This window comes from Chiroxiphia lanceolata, chromosome 15 (genome assembly GCF_009829145.1).
Source record: "Chiroxiphia lanceolata isolate bChiLan1 chromosome 15, bChiLan1.pri, whole genome shotgun sequence".
NCBI lineage: Eukaryota > Metazoa > Chordata > Aves > Passeriformes > Pipridae > Chiroxiphia > Chiroxiphia lanceolata.
In genome coordinates this window covers 9,042,583-9,065,418 of record NC_045651.1, presented here as the reverse complement: position 1 = coordinate 9,065,418, position 22,836 = coordinate 9,042,583, and the positions used below count along the sequence as shown (strand labels likewise).

Here is a 22,836-nt window from a genome sequence, read left to right as displayed (position 1 = left end):
AAAGCCAAACTCCAGTGCCCAGCCAGGGACAAAACCTCCGTGAGCTTCAGCATCCTCAGGATTTTCCTGGTGCCGTGTGTCCTGGTGACACTCCAGGAGCGTGCAGAGTGTGTGGGTGGGGTGAGAGGTGTGGGGACACTTTGGGGCAGGGAGTGTGGGGGCATTTGTGGTGCCAGGGGTGCAAGGACACTGCTGAGGTAGGGAGTGCTTGCTTGACAGTGTAGGTGGGAGGCACGGGGACAGGGCACATCAGGCTGCACGTGGGGGTGCTTGGGGGACACGCGTGGGCACGGGAGAGCGTGAGGACACCGCGAGGGGAGAGATCACACCTGGAGCAGGGGGAGCCCACGGTGCGAGAAGCGCTGTACACCGCAGGGATGCAGCACGCGTGGTCGGGGGGAGCGGTGACACGCGTGGGGCAGACGGAGGGGGAGCTCAGGGGGTGCGGGGGGGGCTCGGGGTGCGGGTGCCGGCTGCCATTGGCTGCGGCGGGCTGATGTCACGGGCGGGTGTCACTTTATAAGCTCCGCGGCGCCGAACGGGCTGGGAGACGGGAGGGCGGGCGGTTGCCGCGGGACGGGACGGGACGGGACGGGACGGGACGGGACGGGACGGGACGGGACGGGACGGGACGAGGCAGACAGGACGGGACGGGAGCGGTCCCAGGTTCGCACCGCGGGAGCGTCCCCGCACCTGCTATCCCGTATGCGCGGCACCCAGAGCAGCGCTGCCGCTGCGGAGCCCTAAGCAAAGCCGAGCCCCCCCCCCGCCGCCCCCGGGGGGCTGCTGGCGGGCCATGGCGGTGGCAGGCACCGAGCTGCCCGGCGGCAACGTCAGCGCCAACCAGAGCGCCGCCGACCCCACGGTGTCGCGGGACGTGTGGATGGTGGGCATGGGGATCCTCATGTCGCTGATCGTCCTGGCCATCGTCTTCGGCAACGTGCTGGTGATCACTGCCATCGCCCGGTTCCAGCGCCTGCAGACTGTCACCAACTACTTCATCACCTCGCTGGCCTGCGCTGACCTGGTGATGGGGCTGGCCGTGGTGCCCTTCGGCGCCTGCCACATCATCATGGAGATGTGGCAGTTTGGGAACTTCTGGTGTGAGTTCTGGACCTCCGTGGATGTGCTCTGTGTCACGGCCAGCATTGAGACCCTCTGTGTCATTGCTGTGGACCGGTACTTCGCCATCACCTCCCCTTTCAAGTACCAGAGCCTGCTGACTAAGAGCAAGGCGCGCGTGGTCGTCCTCATCGTGTGGGTGGTCTCAGCCCTCACCTCCTTCTTGCCCATCCAAATGCACTGGTACCGGGCAGACCATGAAGAAGCCATCCGGTGCTATGAGAAGGACACATGTTGTGACTTTTTCACCAACCAAGCCTATGCCATTGCCTCCTCCATCATCTCCTTCTACCTGCCACTCGTCGTCATGGTATTCGTGTATGCCAGGGTCTTCCAGGTGGCCAAGAAGCAGTTGCAGAAGATAGACAGGAGTGAGGGGAGGTTTCACACCCAGAACAAGGAGCAGGAGCAGAAAGGGGGAGCCGGGTACCGCCGTGCCTCCAAGTTCTTGAAGGAGCACAAGGCCCTCAAGACCTTGGGCATCATCATGGGCACTTTCACGCTGTGCTGGCTGCCCTTCTTCATTGTCAACATCGTGCACGTCATCCAGGACAACATCATTCCCAAGTACGTGTACATCCTCTTGAACTGGCTGGGCTATGTCAACTCTGCCTTCAACCCATTGATCTACTGCCGGAGCCCGGACTTCAGGTACGCCTTCCAGGAGCTCCTGTGCTTCCGCAGGTCTGCCCTGAAGATGTATGCCAACGGCTACTCCAACAGCAACGGCAGGGGCGACTACAATGAGGAGGAAAACGGCTACCCCCTGGAACCGGATAAAACCTGTGACTTGCTCTGTGAAGAGGGTTCCTTCCCTCACCCCGAGGACTTTTTGCACTGCAAAGGTACTGTGCCTAGCGGGTAGGGTACTGTGGGCTCTGATGTGGCACACAGTGGTTGTACAGAGGAGTCTTTCTAAGGAAAATCAACTTCCTCCCTTAATAATAATAGTGATCCTCTTCTAGAGTGCCCCCAAAATCTAATGGCTGCGAGAAACCCCAAACTCAAGCCTTATGCAAGTGGGGGCTGGCTCCGGCTAGGGCAGGTGGGCTGCTGGCGGCCTCCCTGGTTAGGGGCACGACCGAGGGTCCCTTAAGTGGGGTCGGGGGGATTTGAGGCTGTGCAGAATGCACGTTCTCGGAAGGAGTTTCTGGCCGCGGCCGGTGTTGAACTACCTCATGACCTTGCTGTGAACAGCCGGTGGCTGCTGCGGGAGAGCCGTGCGGGGCGGCGGGAGCAGGGCTGGGGCTGGACACCCCCTGCCCCGGCGGCAGCCCCGCTGAGGAGCCGGGCGCCTCCCGGGACTCCTCCTAATTCTCTTCTCTTGACCGAGTCGGTGGCCGTGGGAAGCCCCCCCGGCCAGGTGGGCATCTCGGGCGGTGGTGCCGGTGCTGTCCAGCCCGGGGGACTGTGCGGAGGTGGCACTCTGCGACAAAATAGCGGGGAAGGGATGCTGGGAATGGGGCTGAGCGCGGGTCGCAGGGCTGGGTCACGGCCTCGGCTGTGGCCGGCAGTGGGACAGTTTTATCAACGTCCAGAAACTGCGAATGCTTTTTTTACCAAGCGCTATAGGACTTTCTGCTGAAATAATAATAGGAGTAAATGGACTATTTGCCTAAAACGTGAGCCTGTGACTGTGGGACTCAGGAATGTTGTACTGGGAAGTCTGCAACCACAGACCATCGTTTTGCATCCAACCGAAAGCTTTTAAAGCACCCAGTTTGTTTAACTACAAGTCTCACATGACAGTGAGCCCGAGAGGAGGGGAGGAGGGTTTTTATTTTCCATGGCATCCAGCTCATCTCCGACCGTGGGACGGCTGCAGGTCTGTGGGGTTGGTTGTGGAGGTTTTTTTCCCCGTGTAACAGGCGCTGCCTTGGTGTCCCCGCGCTGCGGAGCTGGCGGCGGGCGGGGAGGGCTGGTGGGGCACGGCAGACACGGGCGGGCAGGTTTGGGCGGCAGGACAGGACCGCACTGCTATCGAGGGCTGGCTCTCTGGGAGTCCCTAGCTGGAGGGAAGCAGCGGTTTGGGCTGGGGAAGGGGGGAATGGAGCTCCCTACCTATCTGCAATCGCGGTGCTGTGTGACAGGCTGGACCCGCGGGCCGGGAGGTTGTGCAAGCGCGGGGTCCTTTTAGAAACACTCGGGAGCGGTGCGGGGAAACGGTGCCCACGGGTCCTGCCGGCGCTCCGTGGGACCGTGGTGTCCCGCGGGGGAACGCTCGGGCACTGCCCGTGTGTGGATCCCCCGCATTTCCACGCGCTTTCCCCGCACTACGGGGGTGTTCGTTGCGTTGCTACTTGGGCCGTGCCGTGGTCAGTGGGTGGGTCTGGGTGTCGCTGGGTCCGTGGCAGAACTAGCTTTGCAAACGCAGTGGGGTGACCAGCCCGGAGCTGAGACCCCAGGCTGGTACCCCCCCGGTGCAGAAGGCAGAGGGGCTTCGGAGCAGCGCTGTGCGCTGTCCTGGGGAGGCTGGAGGCTGGGAGGGGGGTGGAGCAGGGTTTCTGGTTACCGACACCTTTTTGCAGTCCCCGTGTGGCCTTGGCTCTCTTGGCTGCTCTGAGAAGGACTTGCCCCAAGCGCTGGTGCCGCCAGGGGCAACCCCAGGGAATGATGGAGGGGAATCCTGCCCCCCCTCCCCGAACGGCAGGGAGCAGGAGGGGGTGTCATTACTGATGGTCTCTGATGCTGCTGCAAGGTGTGGGGACAAGCTCCATGAGCTCTCACATCCCTCGTGGTAAAACCCCACCTGGCTTGTGCAGGGCTGGGGTCTGGAAACTCCTAGTGCTCCCTTCTTTTTTTTCCCAGAGTGGTACTGATCCTGCTTGAAAAGGGTGTTAGGAAGGAGGAACAGTTGTAAAAACCCTCTTCTTCTCCGACTCAACCCCACTTGCTGCCTTTGCAGCTCAGCACTACAGCAGAGGCAGGGAATGTGTCTGAGTCCTTCCCTCCTGCCTCTCTGCTTTGTTGCCTGCACCTGTCTGTGCCCTCACCTGCTGCCTTGGGAGGGATGTCAGCAGTGCCCCAAGCTCTGAGTGTGAGCCAGTCGGGCAAAGGAAGGGTGTGATCTAACGGTGTGGTGTGTGAGGCCCCAGGTCACCTCCTCAGATAAACATTAACAGGCTACCCGAGTAGGGGAGACCCAGCACAGGACCAGGACTGCCAGTCAGGTGCTGTTTGCTTCATACTGCACAAGGACTGAAAGGTGACAGGCTGGTGTGATGTGGAGTCGGTGTAGGTACACACAGTGTAGGTACTCACACTGGAACTGGAGATGCACTTTACAACAGTGCAGGCCATGATTATTATGTAGCATTGAGGGGAAGTGACAATTAACCTCTTGATTGTAGAGATCAATATCTCCTGTGTTGTTCTGTCTCCTGCATTTTGAATCTTGCCAGTCACTTTTATTTTGCAATACCTGGGGGCAGTGTGGGTTGGCAGGTAGCAAGGGCACACAGGGAGGAGATGCCCCACAGTGTTGAGGGGTTAGCCAGCCTCCAACAGGCTCAGTGGTCAAACAGGCTCTCACCAGCTTTGGGACAGGACCCTCTGGCACAAAGAAATCCCTTGTCCGCAACTTGGGGTCTGTATTTTCACTGTTATTAATTACTGGCACTTCAGTAACACATGTTGTGGACCAGGACTTTGTTGTCCAAATAATCTCTCTGTTTGTTTGGCTGCCTCTGTTTATACTTCAGATGTTGTGGCTCTGTGTAGCCAAAACTGAGAGATGAGCAAGTGACTGAATGTAAATCCACTCCAGCATCCAGAGCACGTGGATGTGTAAGGGACAGGGGATGTTGGGCTGTTTGCACTGGGCAGTTGACCTTGGTACTACAAAGCTCAGCTACAGTGTTAGGAAACCTCAGGCTTGCAGTGGAGTCTGAGTGTTGAAGAACTGATTTTTCTCCTCTAAGGTAACATTAGTAAAACTATTAAAATATAAACTGTGTAGTTCTGGGGGCAGCTGGAACTGAAAGAGAGAAAAGATATTATGGCATAACCAAAACCAAACCTGACAAATCTTTCCTGTCTGTGGTTGGAAAAGAAAAGCTTTGGCCTGTTAGAATATTTTACACTACAAAGATAGTTTTATAGATACATGCTAGGCGTTAAAAAATGTAGCATTGAAGTCAGAAGTAGCTGTTAAATTGGATTTTAGGGTACTTAGGATTTACACCAGCAGAGAGTTGGCTCAGGTTAAATACATCTGATAAAACACACAGTGATAAACACCAAATTGTTATTGCAAACAGAGCAGTCTACCTGCTGTGCTGCTGGCTTGTACCTTGTGCCACTGCCACAAAGGTGGGTAGAGCATGAGAGGGATACTGCCCACCCATGTCAGTGGGGACACGGGTGGGATACGACCCCCAGGTATCTGTGTGTGCAGCTGACTGGAGTTTGGCAGTATGTTCACTGCTTTTAGCCACTTCGGCCAAAGAGATTGCAATTGTTAAAGTCTTAGTTGAGATGGAGATCACAAACACAGCTTTTGTGTTGTTACAAAATACTGCCCTCGCTGTAGGTCTTGCTTGTGATCTGGGCAGCTGCAGCTTTCACATCAGGAGCTGTCTTTGCTTCATCCTCCAAAACAGCCAGAGAATTGAAAGCTCCTGAGTTATGCTAGTCCTTTGCCTCTTGGGAGCATTCCTGGAGAGCTTTTGGTTTCTGGGTAGGCAGGCCTGGAAATATAACCTTCAGCTTGCTCTGGCACTAGGGAGATGTGGAAGTGCATGGGGAGCTGGCAGAGGGAATGGGGTCTGGGTGCAGATCCCCACCAGGAAATGAGACTCAAGCATCTTTTGAGGACTGATTGTTCCCAAAGCACTCCATGTCCCGAGTTGTTCAGCAATTCCCACTGGGCAGCATCGCCTATGGGTGCATATCATGTTGCTGTGGGGTGTCAGGGCTGTGCCTGCCTCAACCTTGCCTCTGAAACTGTGTCCAGACCGTGCAACCTCCCCTGGGGTCAAGGTGAGGCCCCTGCTGAAGGACAGTGGTACAGCAGAGAGAGAGGGAAGAGACTTAAGTTACAAAATGCACCAAAATGTTTGAAAATAGGTCAGGGATTAATAGAGTAGAAAGGAAAGCCCTGCTTCTCCAGAGAGGGAGCGGATGTGTGAGCAGTCACACAACGTGCTCTTCAGCTCTCCCACATGTCACAGCTGCTGGGCTTTGCAAAGGGCCCATTTAAGAGTTTATTTACTATAAGGGACATGCTTTTGTCATCGAGGGGAAGGTGTTGTCAGAGCTGGCTGTAAAGAGCAGGCTGCAGTCTATCTCCCAGCATCTCTCGCCCTTCTGGTATAGGATCATGGAATCTTTTAGATTGGACTTGATCTTTAAGGTCAAGTACAACTGTTAACCTGGCACTACCATCGATCCAGACTGTCCAGATCCATCTGCAGAGCCTTCCTACCCTCCAGCAAATTAACACTTCTCCCAAATTGGCATCATCTGTAACCTTACTGGGGGTGCATTTGATCCTCTTGTCCAGATCATCAATAAAGATATTAAACAGAACTGGCCCAAAACTGAGCCCTGGGAAATACCACTGGTTACTGGCCCATAGCTGGATTCAGCTCTATTCCTCACCACTCTCTAGGCCCAGCCATCCAGTCATTTTTGTACCCAGCAAATAGTGTACCCATCCAAGCCATGGGAAAACAGTTTCTCCAGGAGAATGCTGTGGGAAGGAGGTGTTAAAGGCTTAACTAAAGTCCAGGTAGACATCATTCACAGTCTTTCCCTCATCTACTAAGCAGGTCACCTTGATACAGGACATCAGGTCCCTGTCTTCCAGGTCAAGGTGTTGGGTGCCTGGAGCATAACTGGTCTGATTAATGAAGACTGAGACCAAGAAGGCATTAAGTACCTCAGCCTTTTCCTCATCCTTTGTCACTGTGTTTTCCAAATAAAGTATGGAAATTCTCCTTAGCCCTCCTTCTATTGCTTATATAAAAACATTTTTAATTGTCTTTTATGGCAGCAGCCAGATTAAACTCTAGTTGGGCTCTGGTCCTTCTGACTTTTCTCCCTGCATCATCTCGCAACATCCTTGTTGTTGCCTGAGTTGCCTGCCCTTTTTCCAGAGGTCCTAAACTCTCCCCTTTCCCCTGAGTTTCAGCCAAAACTCTTGGTTCTGCCAGGCTCGTTCTCTTCCCTGCCGACTCGTCCGGCGCATGGGGACAGTCTGCTCCTGCACCTTTAATTACAGCTCCTGCTGCCAGGAGTCTCAAACACCCACACTGTCTGAGGGAAGGGCTTTGTCCCTCCCTTTGCCAGTCCTCTGCCTCTGAGTGTTTATTTTCACTCTATGATGAATCCATTTCCCAAGGAGATGGGTTTATGAGCACATTCATTCCTCTGGCAGGAGGGAGGATGGCCTGTCTTGTGTGTTCCCTTCTCTGCTCTCTGTCAGTGGATACAAAGTGCCATCCTCAAAGTAGCAGGGAAACAAAGGTTTCCTGACCTACCATGGCACTGCCTGGCTGTGTCCCTGGGCTGTGAGGATTGAAGGGGAAGCTGGGGAAGGTGTACACTGGTCTTCTCACCAGCATTACCCCAGTCTTCCTCTCCCCAGATGACTTTGCAGAGGCATCCAGTCCTGGTGAAGCACCTCATACCTTGGCTGACCCACAATGTTTGCTAACTTGTGCCTGCACTTCAGGTGTGCAATGTATGTGGTACCCAGAGCGGTTCTGCAGGTTCAGGTGAGCAAGAGCTGTTGTGAAAAGCTGTCCTGGCCTTGGTCGTTGTTCTCAGCAGAGAGGCAGTGTGACTCCAGGCTCCCTGAGATTAGTGTTTTGCAAGATTAAGGTTCCTTTCATCGCTGTTTTTACACTTCACTTGGTTTCTCAGCTCCACAGTAGGATCACAGCCACTTTGGCATCTCCTCCCTGTGCAGCAGTCTCTTCCAGTGTGAAAGCTTGGCTTTTTCTGAGCAGCCCCAGCATTTCTTCCCCTTGTTGTACTTTTATTGGAGCTATTTTGAAAGCAAACATTAGTACTAATCTTTCTTCCTGGGGGCGAAGAGAACATTTTGCAATGAACACACACCCTGGGCTGTGAGGATGCTGCCCTCTTGCTAAGACATTTCTGTGGGTCACCAGTGACATGGGGCACCCAGGGGAACCTGTAGGTGCTTTTTGTCACATTCCAGAGTAGGGCAGCAACATTCCACCCAGCACTGACTCTTGGGAGATGCACTAAAGCTGTTCCTCAAGGGCTCCAGCTGCAGCTGGTGGCACGGGCAGGTCCTGTGGCACCACTGCTCCCTCAGCCAGAGGACTGAGGCTTGTATTTGCCTGCCACAGAACAAAGTACAGCCAGCTGGGCTGGGAGCACAGTCACTTCTCCAGTGGCACAGCCTGGGTCTAGACAGAGCAGTGCATGCTGGAAACTGGGGTTTACACAACTTGGAAGTAAAGTGGTAAGTGGTAAGCCTTGTAAGAGCAGAACACAACCCTGATTCCTCTGGATCTGGCAGTGGGTGTTTGCTGGAATTGCTTTGTGTAAAGGTGATGAATCAAGCAGAGTATTTTAGTGGGCACCGGGCTTTTATAAACTTTCTTCATCGTGCAAAAAGTGGATTTGTTGCTTCTCTGTGCCTGCAATTTCAGTTTTTCCCATTTTCTCACCCTCCCAATGGCAGGAGCATACAATTCAATTTCTGTGCAATATTGCCAGTGCCAGTGAGAGTGGACTGGGAAATACTTAATTGTTTACTGTCGTTGGAAAGGTCATTTTTGCACAAGTTCATTATAGATAGATGTATATGTGTGTATATATATCTCCATTATCCATATCCAGCAATATATAGATCTGTATATAGACAAGGAAATCTAAAGGTGTTTTGCTGTGCTAGATACATACATAGATGAAGATCTGTATGTTTAAAACTTGGAGTATTTATTGCACATCCTATCGATGTTGTGTTTAAATAAAGAGTAATTATGGTATGCTTGTAGTCAAGTGTCCTTGCTTAAAGCTGTTTTGCTGGCTCTATTTCCCCCGTACTCTCCAAGACTCTTCCAGTGAATCATTCAGGGCTCATTAAAGAAAACCAGCACCTCAAGATGTGGGCGCTGGCAGGGAGGCAAACATAGTGTGGACAAGAATTTCGTTAATTTATTCAGTGCTTTGAGCACTGGAAATGGTGAAGGAGCTGTGAGTGCTCAAAACCTCGCTGTAAAAGGGCTTATCTGGTTTTCACATGTAAAAGGGCTTATCTGATTTTCACATCTTATGCCGGGATCTGCAAACAGAGTTTTAAAAGTCCACCTGCTTTCCTGCCTGTTTGGACTGGAAACAATGGCAGTCTTGGATGGCTCCTGCACTGCCATGGCAGCACTTCCCATGCTGCTGCAGAAACATGGACCAGTACAGATGGGGGCTTTAATCCTCTGTTGCTGGTCACCAGTGCCAGCGTTCCCTGGGACTGGGAGGAAACACAGATGTCCAGTGCTGAGACTGCTGGGATGGGAAACATGAAACACTGCAAAACGTGGTTGGCACTGATCTATAGAGCCCAATGCTGTCCCTGCTCTGCTCCACCCCAGAGCCCCCACGCTGGCTCACAGCAGGAGGGAGTGGTGGCTCTGCTCCCTTCTCGGCTGTCTGGGCAAGGTCTTACCTCACACCTCACAGGGCTTCTGAGTGTTGACTTAGCACCAAACATTGTGCTGCAGCTTCTTCAGCTGGGCTGGTTTGGAGCTTGGGCTGGAAGCAGGTGATGGAACGAATTGCCCCTGCCCTGGGGTGACAGAAGCACGGTGTGGTGGTAGGACACTGCTGTCTGTCCCAGGTTGTTTTATCTCCTAGATAGGATTGGAAAAGCTCATGGGGGTGTGTCTCTGGGAAAGTCTCCTGGCCTGTTCTCTGTTACCTGTTGTCCTGATATTCCTGTTGCTTCAAGTGAGGGTGAAGAAAGAGCACTGGTAATGTAAAGTAGGATCCCAGCCCAGCATGTTGCAGTGACAAGTATTTTGCATTCTTTATGCCACTTAAGACCATGGTGAAAGTCTTGGCAGCAGAGGCCAGTGTGCCTGGAACATTTTGAGGCTTCTTCCTTCCAGAAACAACAGCAGGGAGCTGTCGTGCAGCTTGGACAGGGAGGGATTGCACTAGGCAATTCCAAAGCACGGCAGATGCCCAAATTATAATAATTTGTGGCTTTGTGCTTTCAAGAGATAGAGAGCCACAGCTATAAGCACAAGCCATTGCTGACTGCAGGGGTCCTGATGAAAGAATCAGTCAGACCTTCAGCCTCTGTGGTGGGAGCCTCAGCTGCCATCCAGCTCCCCCTCACTCCTGTTAAAACAGGACATTTCAATTGGAGAATATTTCTCATCCCATCCTGGAAAGGTTTGTTGGTATTAAGAGATTCTTAGAGCCCAGTTCCTGCTTCCCAGCACATGTGATGTTACCCTGAGGCTTCCAACAGCTTCTCTTGGCTCTGGTCCCTCAGGGATGACAAAGGAAAGGCATTAGGAAACCACAGCAGCCACTGTCAGAGCTGCCTGTGGTCTCACAGACACAACTTCTCTGCATGTGGAGGCACAGTAGGAGCATTGAGAGGATCTCCCCAGCCCTAAAGACAGTCCTCTCAGCTGCTCAGGGAGGTTCAGGCGCCACCACCAAGCTCTGTGGCCTCAGCCCAGTCCTGAGAAATGCATAAACAGCAAATGGCCTCTGGGAAGCCCCTGCCAAGTCCTTTTTCCCTCATGTAAATATTTTTTCCTCTTAAGTGTATGCAAGTGTGAAAAACCTCTCCCTAATCTTTTTTTCTTTTTCTCTCTGGCTGAAGGAAATTCTTGTTCACCCCTGGGTGAGAACTGCCTTCATCTTGATACTTCGCAGCTGAAGCAAGAACCACAGGGCTGAAAACATTTCTTATCATCCCCAAAGCCATAATGCTCTTCCTGCCTCCCAAGCCCACTGGAATCAGATTAAATGGTGCCTCCCATGATGGTGCCTGTCAGGACATGACACTCCTTAGTGTCTGTTGGATGCAAAATACCCCTGGGGTTACAGGGTCCCTGCTCCAAAGGCTGAAAGTCCTATTCTGTTGTATTGGACTCATAGCTGGAAATGCAGGGTACTTTCTCCTGAGAGAAACTAGAGCCCTAGATAAGTTTCTCGCTGCCTGTCCCCAAAAGCAAATGGCTCAGTGGTAGATGTGCTGATTTTCCGATACACTCTTGGTAGAGAAAGGAAGTGTGTCTGCACATGGTAAAGATTGTGGGAGCCCCAAAATATCTCTGTTCAGGGGAGCAGGGTGGGGGAGCTGGGTTGGTACCTGTTCACTGGGGAATCTGTTCTCACTGTTCAGATGTTTTCTCAATCTCCACTGACCTCACCTGGCAGTCCTGCTTGGGAATGGGTGGGATCAGGTGTAGGCTGTCACCATTTCTTTCCAGTCCTTTGTTAGGGTCACAGCTCAGGTCTGTATCTCATGAGAATAAGATGCTGTTGCTGTTCGTGGTTTCTGAGAGGAAGTGTAATTATAACTGTGGGTAGCAAGAGAATGATGCTGAGATACATCTGTATCAGCCTTGACTGATGGTGAGACCTCTCTGTAACCCAAATACTACTGTGATACTTTGCCTTGACACGAGTCTGGTTGAGCACAGGACCTTCTTTACACAAGTCAGGCTGAACAGCTCTAGTGCAGAGCTACTGGGTGTGAAGTTGAGTCAGAATCAGAATGACAGAATATTCTAAGTTGGAAGGGACCCACAAGAATCATCGAGTCCAACTCTTAAGGGAATGGCCCATATGGGGATCAAACCCACAGAAGGGATGCACCAGCAGCTTTGTAGACAAAATCACTTTGGCTCAGCAGCTGAGGCAAAGGGGCACTGTAGAGGTGAGACCTGTGGGAGGATAAAGGGAGAGCAGAACCACGGAAAGACATTTGGTGACTCAGAACAAGAAGGTCATTCCTCAGTAACTGCATAGCATGTTTTGTACAGCTCATTTAAAGCTGACTATGTGGTTCCCTGTCCCTCAGGGGCTCCCCGCTGTAGAGAAAGACCCTTCTTAAAAGGGGATCCTCGAGGTACCTATTTATAGCATGTAAACTGCTCCAGGAGAGTCATCCAGCCTTGAATGAACACCTCCCCATCCCCGGCAGCAGAGTGATGTACAGGCTGTTCTCCTGCAGTCCCAGCCCCTCCCTCTGACATTTGCTATCAGACTGTAAGGGACAGTTGCCGGCTTCTCTCCCTGGTGCCGGAGGTGATGACACATTGGCTGCTGCCACGTTGGGCTGGCAGAGGCAGGAGGAGGCAGGGAGAGGGGCAGGGTACTCCCGCTGGGCTGCCCCTTCCTTGGAAGTGATGGGAGGCGAGCAGTGCGTGCTGTTCCCAGAAAGGAAAGGTCAGGGTGCAGAGCTGTGTGTGATGAGCCTCCAAGGCAGAGCCAGTGGTAGCAGGAGGGGCTTGGGGGTGAAGTTGTGGTTTCTAGGCATGACTTGTGGATGTTGGCCAGGAGAGACAGAAATGAACTGGGGAGAAGGGAAAGGATTGTTGATTTGAAGTGAAGCATGGGGTGCTGCAGAACTGGTGGCCTGGGGCATGATGAGTGATCCCTACCAGTCTGCAAAGCCCCCTTGCATCTTAGAGAGACCCAGGATGGGGCCTAGCATTGGATTTGCTCGGGCTTGGCCTCAGGCTGGGCTGGCCCCAACTCTCCATTCCAGGGGCAAACCACTGCTGAAAACCACGCTTGGATTCACTTATCTGGCTGCAGGGTAGGATTTCAGATTGCTACAGCTACAGGACACAGCTTTGGGGATTTTCCTTTCTGATACGATTTGCAAAGCCAAAGGCTTGTAGCAAAGTCAGAGCGAATTCACGAATGGTTTCTTTCTCTGCCTAAGAATCCTCTTTAACACTCAAAACTCAGGAGGGGAAACATAATGATAAAACTGGACAGGGCCAACTCTTTTAGCATAGGTTTGAACAACTGCAGCTTACTGATGGCCTATGTCTAAGGAGGCTCCTGTCAGCTCTGCCATTAAAGTCATAAATACAGCAAACACCAGTGACGGAAAGAGAAGGACTCTAAGGAAATGGTTGAAGGGATAGATGGAGGCAACCAAATAAGAGAGGCTATATGCCCAAGAAGAGTGTAAAAAGATGAAATGACTGGAGATGAAAAATTGGTCCTAAGAGGGACAATGAGTCAAGCATCAGCAGGAAACTCAAGTTGGATAGCGAGAGGCTGGATTCCATGGAAAAGGAGGGAGAAGGTACAAATGGGCTGGAAAATGCTATGAAAGTAGGATCTGCATTTCCGTGCAGGCAGCCCCAGTGGTGCCTCTTCCCTCCTACATTAGTAGTTTCCTTGTCTGCTCTCAGGCAGTGGGAGATTGATGCAGCAGATGTGGCAGGGGAATGTGGCAGGACACAGGGAGAGTGGGCAGGGCAGTCTCTTGGTGACACAGAATTGCTGGGGACCCGTGGGTGAGCAGGGGTGGCCATTAGAGAGGCAATGCAGGCATGGTTTGTTCTCAGTGTCAAGAAGGCTGTCCAAGACAAGTGGCCAGCCTAATTTACACTCTGAGAGCAAGGAAGGTGAATGTTGTTGTATTTTTAATAAGTCTCCTCTGCCTTGTGCCATGTGACCTCCTGCAGTAGGGTTCCAGTTCTGGGAAAAGCAGGGAAAAAGCAACTCCAACCAAATGAAAACATTCTGAGATGTCCCTGCTGCTGAACTGTTCACTCCAACATCACCCACAGGATCAGACTGTCCTGTGCCTTAGTTTTGGATGGAGATATCCCTTCTCTGTACTGATATTACAGCCTTGATTCCAACATTTCTCTCTCCTGTTTCCCCTTCCAGTCAGTGTAAATGCAATGACAGTAATGAGGTGACCTAAAGCTGACCTTGGGTCATCCAACCCTGCTAAAGCACTGGTGTGGGGGTGTGTGATGGAGAAAGAGGGAGATGACTGTATAAGACAAATAGCTGCAGATAAATTTGGGACCTCACTCTTATTTTAACTGCAACTGGAGCGGGGTTGGGGCAGTTGCCAGCAAAGCACCTTGGCTGGGGAGTGATGGAGAGAAGAAGAAGGGTTTCACTGGGCAGGCTGGGGGCCTGGGGAGAGCTGTGCCACACCAGCACACAGGGCAATTAGAGTTTTCCAGTAGAATCCAGTGGAGTTAGGGGAACAAACGTGACATTTGTTAAAGACAGAGCTCCTATGAATGGGACGCAGCACTTGTGAGTCTCCCCCAAAGTGCCACAGATCAAATGGCCAAGCAGAGCCTTTGCCAAATTTACTGTTTCTTGAATAAAAGCTGCAGCTGGGGAGAGCAGTGCCAAGATATGGAAACTGGGGCAGACATGCTTGCATAGTGCCTGCTTGTTCTCTGGCTGGCATTAGCTGGTGTTCCTAACTTCCGATGCCCATGAGGGCTGAAAGAATTAGGAGGTGGCTTAAAAAGGCATTTTTAAATGTGTTTTCTATTAGGAGCCTTCACATGTAGATAGAGGTGCCCAGAGAAAACCAGTGGTGGACAAGAGATGAAAAAAGCTTAGTATCCATTTCCAAAAATGTACCATCTACCTTAATATACCACCTTTCTTTCCCTTAGCCCCTTCTGGAGCTGGGGTATTTGAGTCATACAACCTGGTTCTCTTCTGGAGCATCTTCTTCCTCCTCTTCCTTGCAGAAGCCACAAAGACAAGCCAATGTCTTTGGGAAATCCCCTCCCAATCCTTGGCACAGGACAAGATTATGTAAAGCAATAATTCATGGTTTCCTCTGAGCCCCTCCAGGTTCCTTCCCTTTGTGTAGAGGATGACTACTTCTGGAATGAGCAGCAAGCTCTCTTCCTTCTCAGAGGCCGCTCTGCTGCCTGCCAAGGCACAACTTGGAGGGTGTGGAGCAGGCATTCCTGTCATTCTTGAGGCATGAATGCCTTTGCAGTGAGTGTCTGACAGGTATGGAGACAAATCAGGACAACCATCCCCCTGGAGAGGCGATGGCCTTGGTGATAAGCAGGTGTGAGTGGGGAATCACTGAATCAAAGAATCATTTAGGTTGGCAAAGACCTCTAAGATCATCGAGTCCAACTAATCACCACTTTGTCAGCTAGAAAAGTTGAAGGGGAGATGGGGTTTTCCCTGGAGAAGAGCCATGGGAAGAGGTTGGGTACTTGGTGACACCAGGGATGCTGTTTGGGCTTTGGAATCAGCATTGCTCCCAGAAGTTTTTGCTGCTCTTAGTTTGCTCTTTGTTTATAATCTTGGGGTGTCTCCACGATGTGGGCCATGCCAGCCAGCAGCTGTGGTTTGTTTGGAAGGGACAGGTCAGCATGGCTCACCGCTCCTGGTCTGTCCATCCTGCACACTTGTCCCTGTGGTGAACGGGGCTGCGGGGCTGTGGCCGTGCTATTTCCAGTGCCTGTGGGAATTTGAGTGCCTGGTATGTGTCTGGTGTCAGTTCTGCTTTGCTGAGGTGGTTTTGCCCTGAGCAGCCCCAGAGGATGTGCAGTGTGACCTGCAGCTGCACTGTGCTCCAAGAAAAGCAGGGAGGTGGGAGCCCACAGGATGGGGACCTGGGCAGGACCCTGGCTGTATTAGGGATGTAAAACTATGCATGGTCCAAATCTAGACAAGAGTCTTCTTGCTGTGAAAGGTGCCCTTGCAGTAACATGGAGATACCCCTAGTCACCAGTGTTCATAGCCATCCCTGAAAAGCAGCAGCCTGGGTCTGTAGTCACTGGGTAGAGATTGTGCTGTTACAGAAACACATAGGAATTGGTACAGCCTGAAATGTTCATTCAGGCTTTGTAAGTAATTCCTGGAGACCTCAATCCTCTCTGAAGCACAAAGGCTTTATTATGAGATGTTCGTTGAGTTGCAGGAAGAAAGCAATACAGCGTGAAGATATCACCCTGTGCTGCAGTGACAAACATCTACAACGCAGGGCCTAGATTAGAAATGGAGCGCTGAGTCTGCGCTCCACTGAGGTGACTCATCTCACATCTCGGTGCCGCCTGTGACATGGAGCCTGCACACTGTGTCCAGGAATTTGGAGAGAAGATGCTTCACAACTACCAGATATTGTCCTTTCTTGGCTTCCGCAGCAGGAATCTGAACTCTGCCTGATGCAGATTCACCTAACGATGAAACCCTTTTATTACTTTGCCAGAGCTGTGAGGATGGCTGTAAGACAACTATCATTCAGCCTCACCACAGAGGAGATGAGACACCAGGGCTAGACCACTGAAGGATAATATGCAACCCTTTGCACCAAAAGGACAACCTTACCTAGTAGTAGTAAAAAGCCATTTTGTGTTATATTTGTTAGCCTTGAGTAATCCTGACTGTTCTAAAAGTGACTGCATCCCTGCAAGCTTCCCGTTTTCATTAACCTAAGTACCCGTTAATTTCCTTTCCTTCAACTGCTGATAAAAAAGGTTTGAGTATGAAGAACTTTCTTCCTTCCCCCTCCCATCTTGTGTGATTCATCCACAGATACCTCATTTCTCGGTGGAGTGATAGGAGAAGCCAGGCTAAGGAGGCAATTTCATCATGAATATCAGTGCAAATTGGGCCAGAGAAGTCACAGGATGATAATGGTACTTTTATGTACACATGCTAATTATAGCAACAGCAGAGCCAGGTCCACGCTGTAGCTTTGCATGAGGAAATCCCCTGTGGTTTCAGCCAGGAGTTCCAATTACTGTTTGTTAAAATTACTAAGAGAAACTAGACCTGTTAGGTCACGTGCATTTGTGAAAGATTTCTCTGCTGCAGTGCAAAGGTAGGGATGGGTATATCCTGCTTAGAAGTTGCCTGAAAGTTTTTCAGGCTGTGTTTGCCATTTGCAGAATTACGAGGTGCCCACCCTTTCCCTGGATAGAAGAGTCTCACCATCTCCTTCATTCCTGTTTTGCCCCTTGGCTCACAGCTGCTCTGTTCTGATCACTCCTCCTGAGCTGGCACGCCGCGGCCTTGCCCACACTGCTCATCCCGTGTCCGTGCTGTGCCGTGTTTCTCACCACAGGCATCCTCACCCCCATCCCTGGCTTCTTCAAAGGATGGCCATGGAAATAACAAGCACTTTGTTGTTAATAATAGAGACAACTTAGAGATGAGCTGCTGAGTGATTAAAGGGACGCTGGGCTGGTTTTTGAGGCGAGAATAATGGAGCTGAATATATGTATGCATTCCACCCGCTCCGCCTTTCATCTTCCTTACATGGAAATTGTTAACGTTTGACTTCCAGTAATTTATGAGAAGTTCAGTTATAATTTCCACACCCCTCTGGATGGATTTCTGTGTCACAGAAAGCACTCTTTAATTGCACATCAGAGATTCTTTATTGGCCATTTTAGCTGGCAGCTGGAAACTTCTGTGATTCTGATCCCTACTCTGTCCTCCTATCATTGTAGTGAGCCCTTGTATGACAGGGCCAAATGTGGAGGAATCAGACAATGTCCCATAGCTGCTAGTCACTCTCTATAAGCAGTTGAAGTCCTTCAGATTTCAGTGCTGTCTTAACAATGAAACTGATTTAAAATATAATACACCTGAAAGCCTTCCATATCAAACCATCGGAGGGCTGCAGACGAGTTACTTGAACCCCTCATGAATACCAGGGCTCTCATGCCTGCAGAATTCTTAGGACCACCTATTTTTAAATGGGGTTTAAGGTTACAGCTGGGCTTCCCAGCGGGGTCAGGATGCTGTTAGGTAAGATTTGGATCTTCCTAAATAGGAGGGAAATTACAGTAAATAAGTGACTGAAATTAGAACCTTGTGTCCCTTTAACATTTTACCTCTGCCATTTCTGCAAGTTCCTGGGCTTTTTCTTCTGCAAGGGTTGTCTCACTTTGAGCCCAGAATGGGTCAGGAGGACAGGGTTTGCTGTTGTGTTGTGTGCAACTGAGATTTGCCCTGGAAAGTGTGGGTAAGGTGATTCCAGCCTCCTTGGCTGAAAACTCAGCTGAAGACAGAAGTAGCTGCTGCTGACGGAGGGCAAGGGCAGGGGCACTGGAGGAAGGGATGCATCCATCAAGTGCAGCAGGTCACCGTGACTGAAACCATGAGATCATCAACATATTGAGCTCCACCCCGCAGGGAAATCTTTTTATACCTCAATGGCAGATGCCAACCATTTGCTCATTCACTGAAGAAGGTGCTTGCCAGAGAGTGAAGCAGAAAAGCCCCTGAGGGCTGAGCTGCCCGTGGTGCAGTAACCAGATCGAAGCTGGGCTCTGGGAAAATGGATTGTGTTTACCCAGGTGTGATGCTTGCTCCACCCATGGATTCCTGGCCCTGCCTTCACGCTGTGCCCGCTGCAGGGCTGTGTTGTGTCTGCCAGTGATACCATCAGCATCGCTGCGTGCCAGCCCCTGCTCAGGCAGCTTCACTTCGCTTTGATGAAGAGAACCAAAGCGTAGTGTGAACTCAGCTGTGGTGAGGCTGAGTGTTTTCCACACAGGTTTGGCCCTGTAAACCCTGGGAGTATTAATCATCTTTGGCACAAACCACTGTGCCTCACCCTTTGATGTGGGTGAGCAGGATGAGGGAAAAAGAATTGGACTTACTCTCATCAAGTAGCAGCTACTCCTGAGTGAACGATTACCCAAGGCAATTTTGGAAATGAGACTTAAGCTCCTGAGCTGCTTTTGAAACTGTTAGTGATGTGTTGCACAAGGACAGCTAAGGCTCTGTCTCTCTCCCTGCCCCTTGCAATTATGCATTGCTAATATAGTTGTCACTGATTTAATGGGATGATGGATCCATAGGACTCCTCAAGAGCAGTGTCCTCCAAACATACATGGATATAACCATGAGTGCAGGTAATTGCCACTTAGACTCTCCTTCAGGTTGTTTGTGTGACTCCAGCATACACAGTGTGAAATGAATGTGTTTGCTATTAGGTTATTTCTGTGTGAGGTGGAAAATAGGTTCATTTTTAATAAATGAAGTACTGTGAGGAGGGCGTGGGAAGGAGTGCTGATAGACACTCCACATGCATGTGGGTAGAGAATGTCTGAGGGGCATAATACATTGTTCAGTCTTCAAAAGATTTTCCTCTTGTCCTTAGATGGGAGACAGCATCATGTGGCGACACACCACCTCAGGTCTGACCTCAGTGCTGTGCCCTGCAGCCCTGCATGGCTCTGCCACATTCACAATCTTATCTTATGCCTCACTGCACTCTGGCTGTTTGAGAGGAGGCTGCTGGCATTGCAGCTCAGGATTCTCCAGGCTCTTTTTAGTCTTAGAAAGCAGAGGTGAGAAATTTCTGCTGAGAGCCCCTATAAAAGGGGGGAGCTGCTTTTTGCCATGCTAGATACAGGTTAGGATTGTCTGCAGGGGTGTTCACAGAATCACAGAATGTTGAGGGATTGGAATGAACCTTAAAGATCATCTAGTCCCAACCCCCCTGACACAGTGCCAGCTAAGAAAGGGTTAATGCCACACCCACCTCCCCAGAGCCACGTGTGTCCTGCAGGACAGTCACTGTGCAGCCTAGCTGTGGAGAAAGGGCTGTCACGGGGATGGCCATGCTGTTTATACTCCTTTTGTGTTATTTCTGTAACTAGTCAGAGTTGCTGCTGCCACCGGAGGGGAAGGACTCGAAGTCTCCAGATGGTTCCTTTGTGCTGAATCACTTAAGCAACTGCCTTTCCCCACGCATTAGCAAACTGTATGGGCTCCCAAAGTCTGTCTTAAGAAAACTTCAAAAAACCGTGGCTTTCCTTTCTTCTCTCTTTTTCCTTTGCTTCCCTTGTTCTTTGCCTGCTCCCTTCTGAGCCATTAATGTTTGTGGGAGTGACAAATTTTCAAGCTTCCCTCAGCTATCTCAAGGGGCATCAGCGTATCTCTTACTTCCCAGTGGCAGCAGCAATACCTTAACAGGTCAAACATTGTCAGAATTTAAGGCTCTAAAAAAGAAACCCTGACCTTTATGAGCCTTAGCCCCTCCTGCGAAGAGAGAGCGCTTCCTACCCTGCATTAACATTAAACTGAGCATTAACATTTCACCAGTTTCTCTTTCTCCTTTGATTCCTGTTCACCAAAGCAACTTTCCTTTCACCCCAAGCACCTGCTGCAGTCTGGCTGAAATGCACCTGAGGCCTTGAACAAACCAGTCTGTCCAGGGCAGCCCCTGAGATCTTTCACCTCTCTGGGTGCAGACCTCTGCAGCAGCAGGATGGTAGTGGAACAGAAACTGGTGATTTCCTCCTTCCTTCCCAAGCTGTGATGCTTAAAAAACATCACCAAAGTTACATTTGGGAACAGCTGTTTTTGAGCTGTCCCATGGCCTGGATTGTCCTGTCAAATATGAAGCTGCAACGGAGGGACTGGAAATCGCAAGAACTGAATTTCTCCCATAATCACCCCTCATGGGCAGCTGCTGCCCCATCCCTTGTCCTCTTTTCCACATCCCAAGAAGTTAAGCAGGTGGATAATGCACAGTTTTGGAGAGTAAGTTCTTCTAAGGGTTAGAAAAGAATTTACTAGAATAAAGATTTTTTTTTTTGTGAGTAAAATGGCATCTGAGATGTCTCTGAGTCTAAATTAGTATTCATATTACCTCATTAGACTTGCTAGTCATAAACTTAGCCCCAGTGTTAGCTCACATGTTCATCAGAAGATGTTAGAGCTGTGCAGAGTTGGCTGAGGACTGGAGATTTGGAAACTAGATTTATGTCACTAGTGGTGCTGGCTGGCTAATTGCCCTGGATCAGATCCTAACCCCTTATCTGCTGGGTGGGAGAGACAATGCTTCTTGGCCGACTGCTTTGAGATCAGCAGATGAAATGCACCATTTTGAAAATGAGGGAAATGCTTTTGTGCTGATGTAAACAGGCCAATGCCTTTCCTTCCTCCTTCCTCCGAGCCACCAGTGGGACCACGCTCCAACACCAACCGCCAGCCACACACCACAGTGGTGGGGCTGCAGGCAGGAGAACCTCCTTCCTTCTCAGGGAAGGTCAGAGGAGCCATTTCCTCTGTCTGGCCTCGCTTCAGATCCTTTCTGGCACCACGTGGGGCCAGTGCTGCTGCACGTCACACTCTGGCTGTGACAGAGGAAGGAGAGCAGTGCAGAGACGGGCTGGGCAGCAGGAGTGTCTGAGGTGGATGGACACAAACCACCCGTGTCCTTCCCTGGAGAGGCTCCGTTCCTTTCCAGTAGGAAAGGAAAACTCAGCAGCCACCAGCTCGGGGTGTGTGGAGCAGGCTCAGCAGGGCACAGCAATTAGTGACTGTGGTGGAAGCAGCTTGTTCAGCCTCCATGGGCTCTGTGTGGGGTTCTTAGGCTGCCTGAGGATAAGGAACTCAGACACAAGCCATTTCCCACATCCAGTGCAGTTGCACTGGTGCCCTCGGGGTCAGAGATCATCCTCACTGGAGCCTTGCATGGGAACGTTGCCTGTGAGGAGAGGCAGCCACAGAGCAGCATGTGAGAGATGGAATGAGGGTGTTCTCTGCACTCTTGCTGCCTCTTCCTCCAAGGAAGAGTCTCAAGGGAACCACAGCAGCATCACAAAAGCTCACAGCAAAGCACAAACAGGGATGTTAAGTCTCTGTGTTTCCAAAGGGAGGGATGACAGTGCTTGGTTTCTCCTGGCCTGAATTCCACCTGTGTCCCTGTCCCTTGTTCAAGGTGACAGCCATGCTGGAAGTGCTCAGTTCAGTAGGCAGAATTTAGGTTAGAACAGTGTGGGGAGCTGTGACTGCCAGTTATGGGTGTATGAATGTAGGAGATGTACCATATTCCTCTAAAAAGAGAGATTCTGTGCTCTGATCAGCCACGGGACAGCTGGATGCAGGTTTGGATGCATGCCAGTGAACTGGAAGCAGAGGTCTGTATTCTCCAGAGTTCTTCTCCATTCCCTTATTTCCAGCTGGCTCACTGGTTTTGTGTTGGATCTCTGACTCTGGTCAGTTCCTCTTTACTAGCAATGATATGCTGGGCATGAGAAAAGCTCATTCTTCCCACTTTATTCAGCAAAAACGAAGGCATTTACAGGGAAAAGGAGTAGATTTGCTTTTGCTTGTTACCTGTGGGATCCTTGCACCAGTAGAGCATGGACATAGCCTTGAGGGACCCTGTCATGGGATATACAGCTTTGAGGGACTCTGATGGCTTCATGATGGTTTCTGTTAAGCCTTGACAGCTTTACTCCAAATTTTCTGTGTTTGGTCTTTCAAATCAGACCTTTAAGAACAATTTCTCACTGGAGCATTGTGGTGGCTGCTGCCAGCTCATGGAGTCCCTCAACTGAGCTGAGAGGGATCCTCTCATGTAGGCATCTCCCCATGCCACAGGATATCTCTGCTTTTTGTGGTAGGAAACAGAACCCTGGCTGAGCTCTCACTGTGTCACCAGACAGCTGTCCCATGACATTAATGGACTTTCTAAAATAAAAATTCACTTAGCATTTTCCCCTGACCCCAAGTTATTTTGCATAAAACAATTAAACAGACCACCCAAAATCAATTTACAAGTTTTCCAAGAAATCCTTGGAACAACTGTAGGAAATCAGAGTTCAGACCTGAATTCCACATGTGATGGCGCTAAATCTGGGGAATGATTTTCATTGCTTGAAGCCAAATGTCCACAAATATTTCTTTCTTGAAACGTGGGAGCCTTTTAGTGTGAATCCTCTCCAGGCATTCACAGGCATCTGCTGATATTCCAGTTCTTCAGATCCCTGGCCCTTC

At 50.7% G+C, this 22,836-nt stretch overlaps 1 protein-coding gene across 1 annotated transcript in view; it reads left to right on the top strand.

Annotated features, from left to right (window-relative positions):
• The first annotated feature begins 654 nt into the window (after positions 1-654).
• Positions 655-22,836, top strand: part of ADRB2 (adrenoceptor beta 2) — a 30,278-nt gene continuing 8,096 nt past the window's right edge. The window contains exon 1 of the mRNA XM_032703048.1: positions 655-1,967. Coding sequence (XP_032558939.1) covers positions 797-1,967 — 1,171 coding nt within the window. The 5' untranslated portion in view covers positions 655-796. The remainder of the gene's footprint in view (positions 1,968-22,836) is intronic.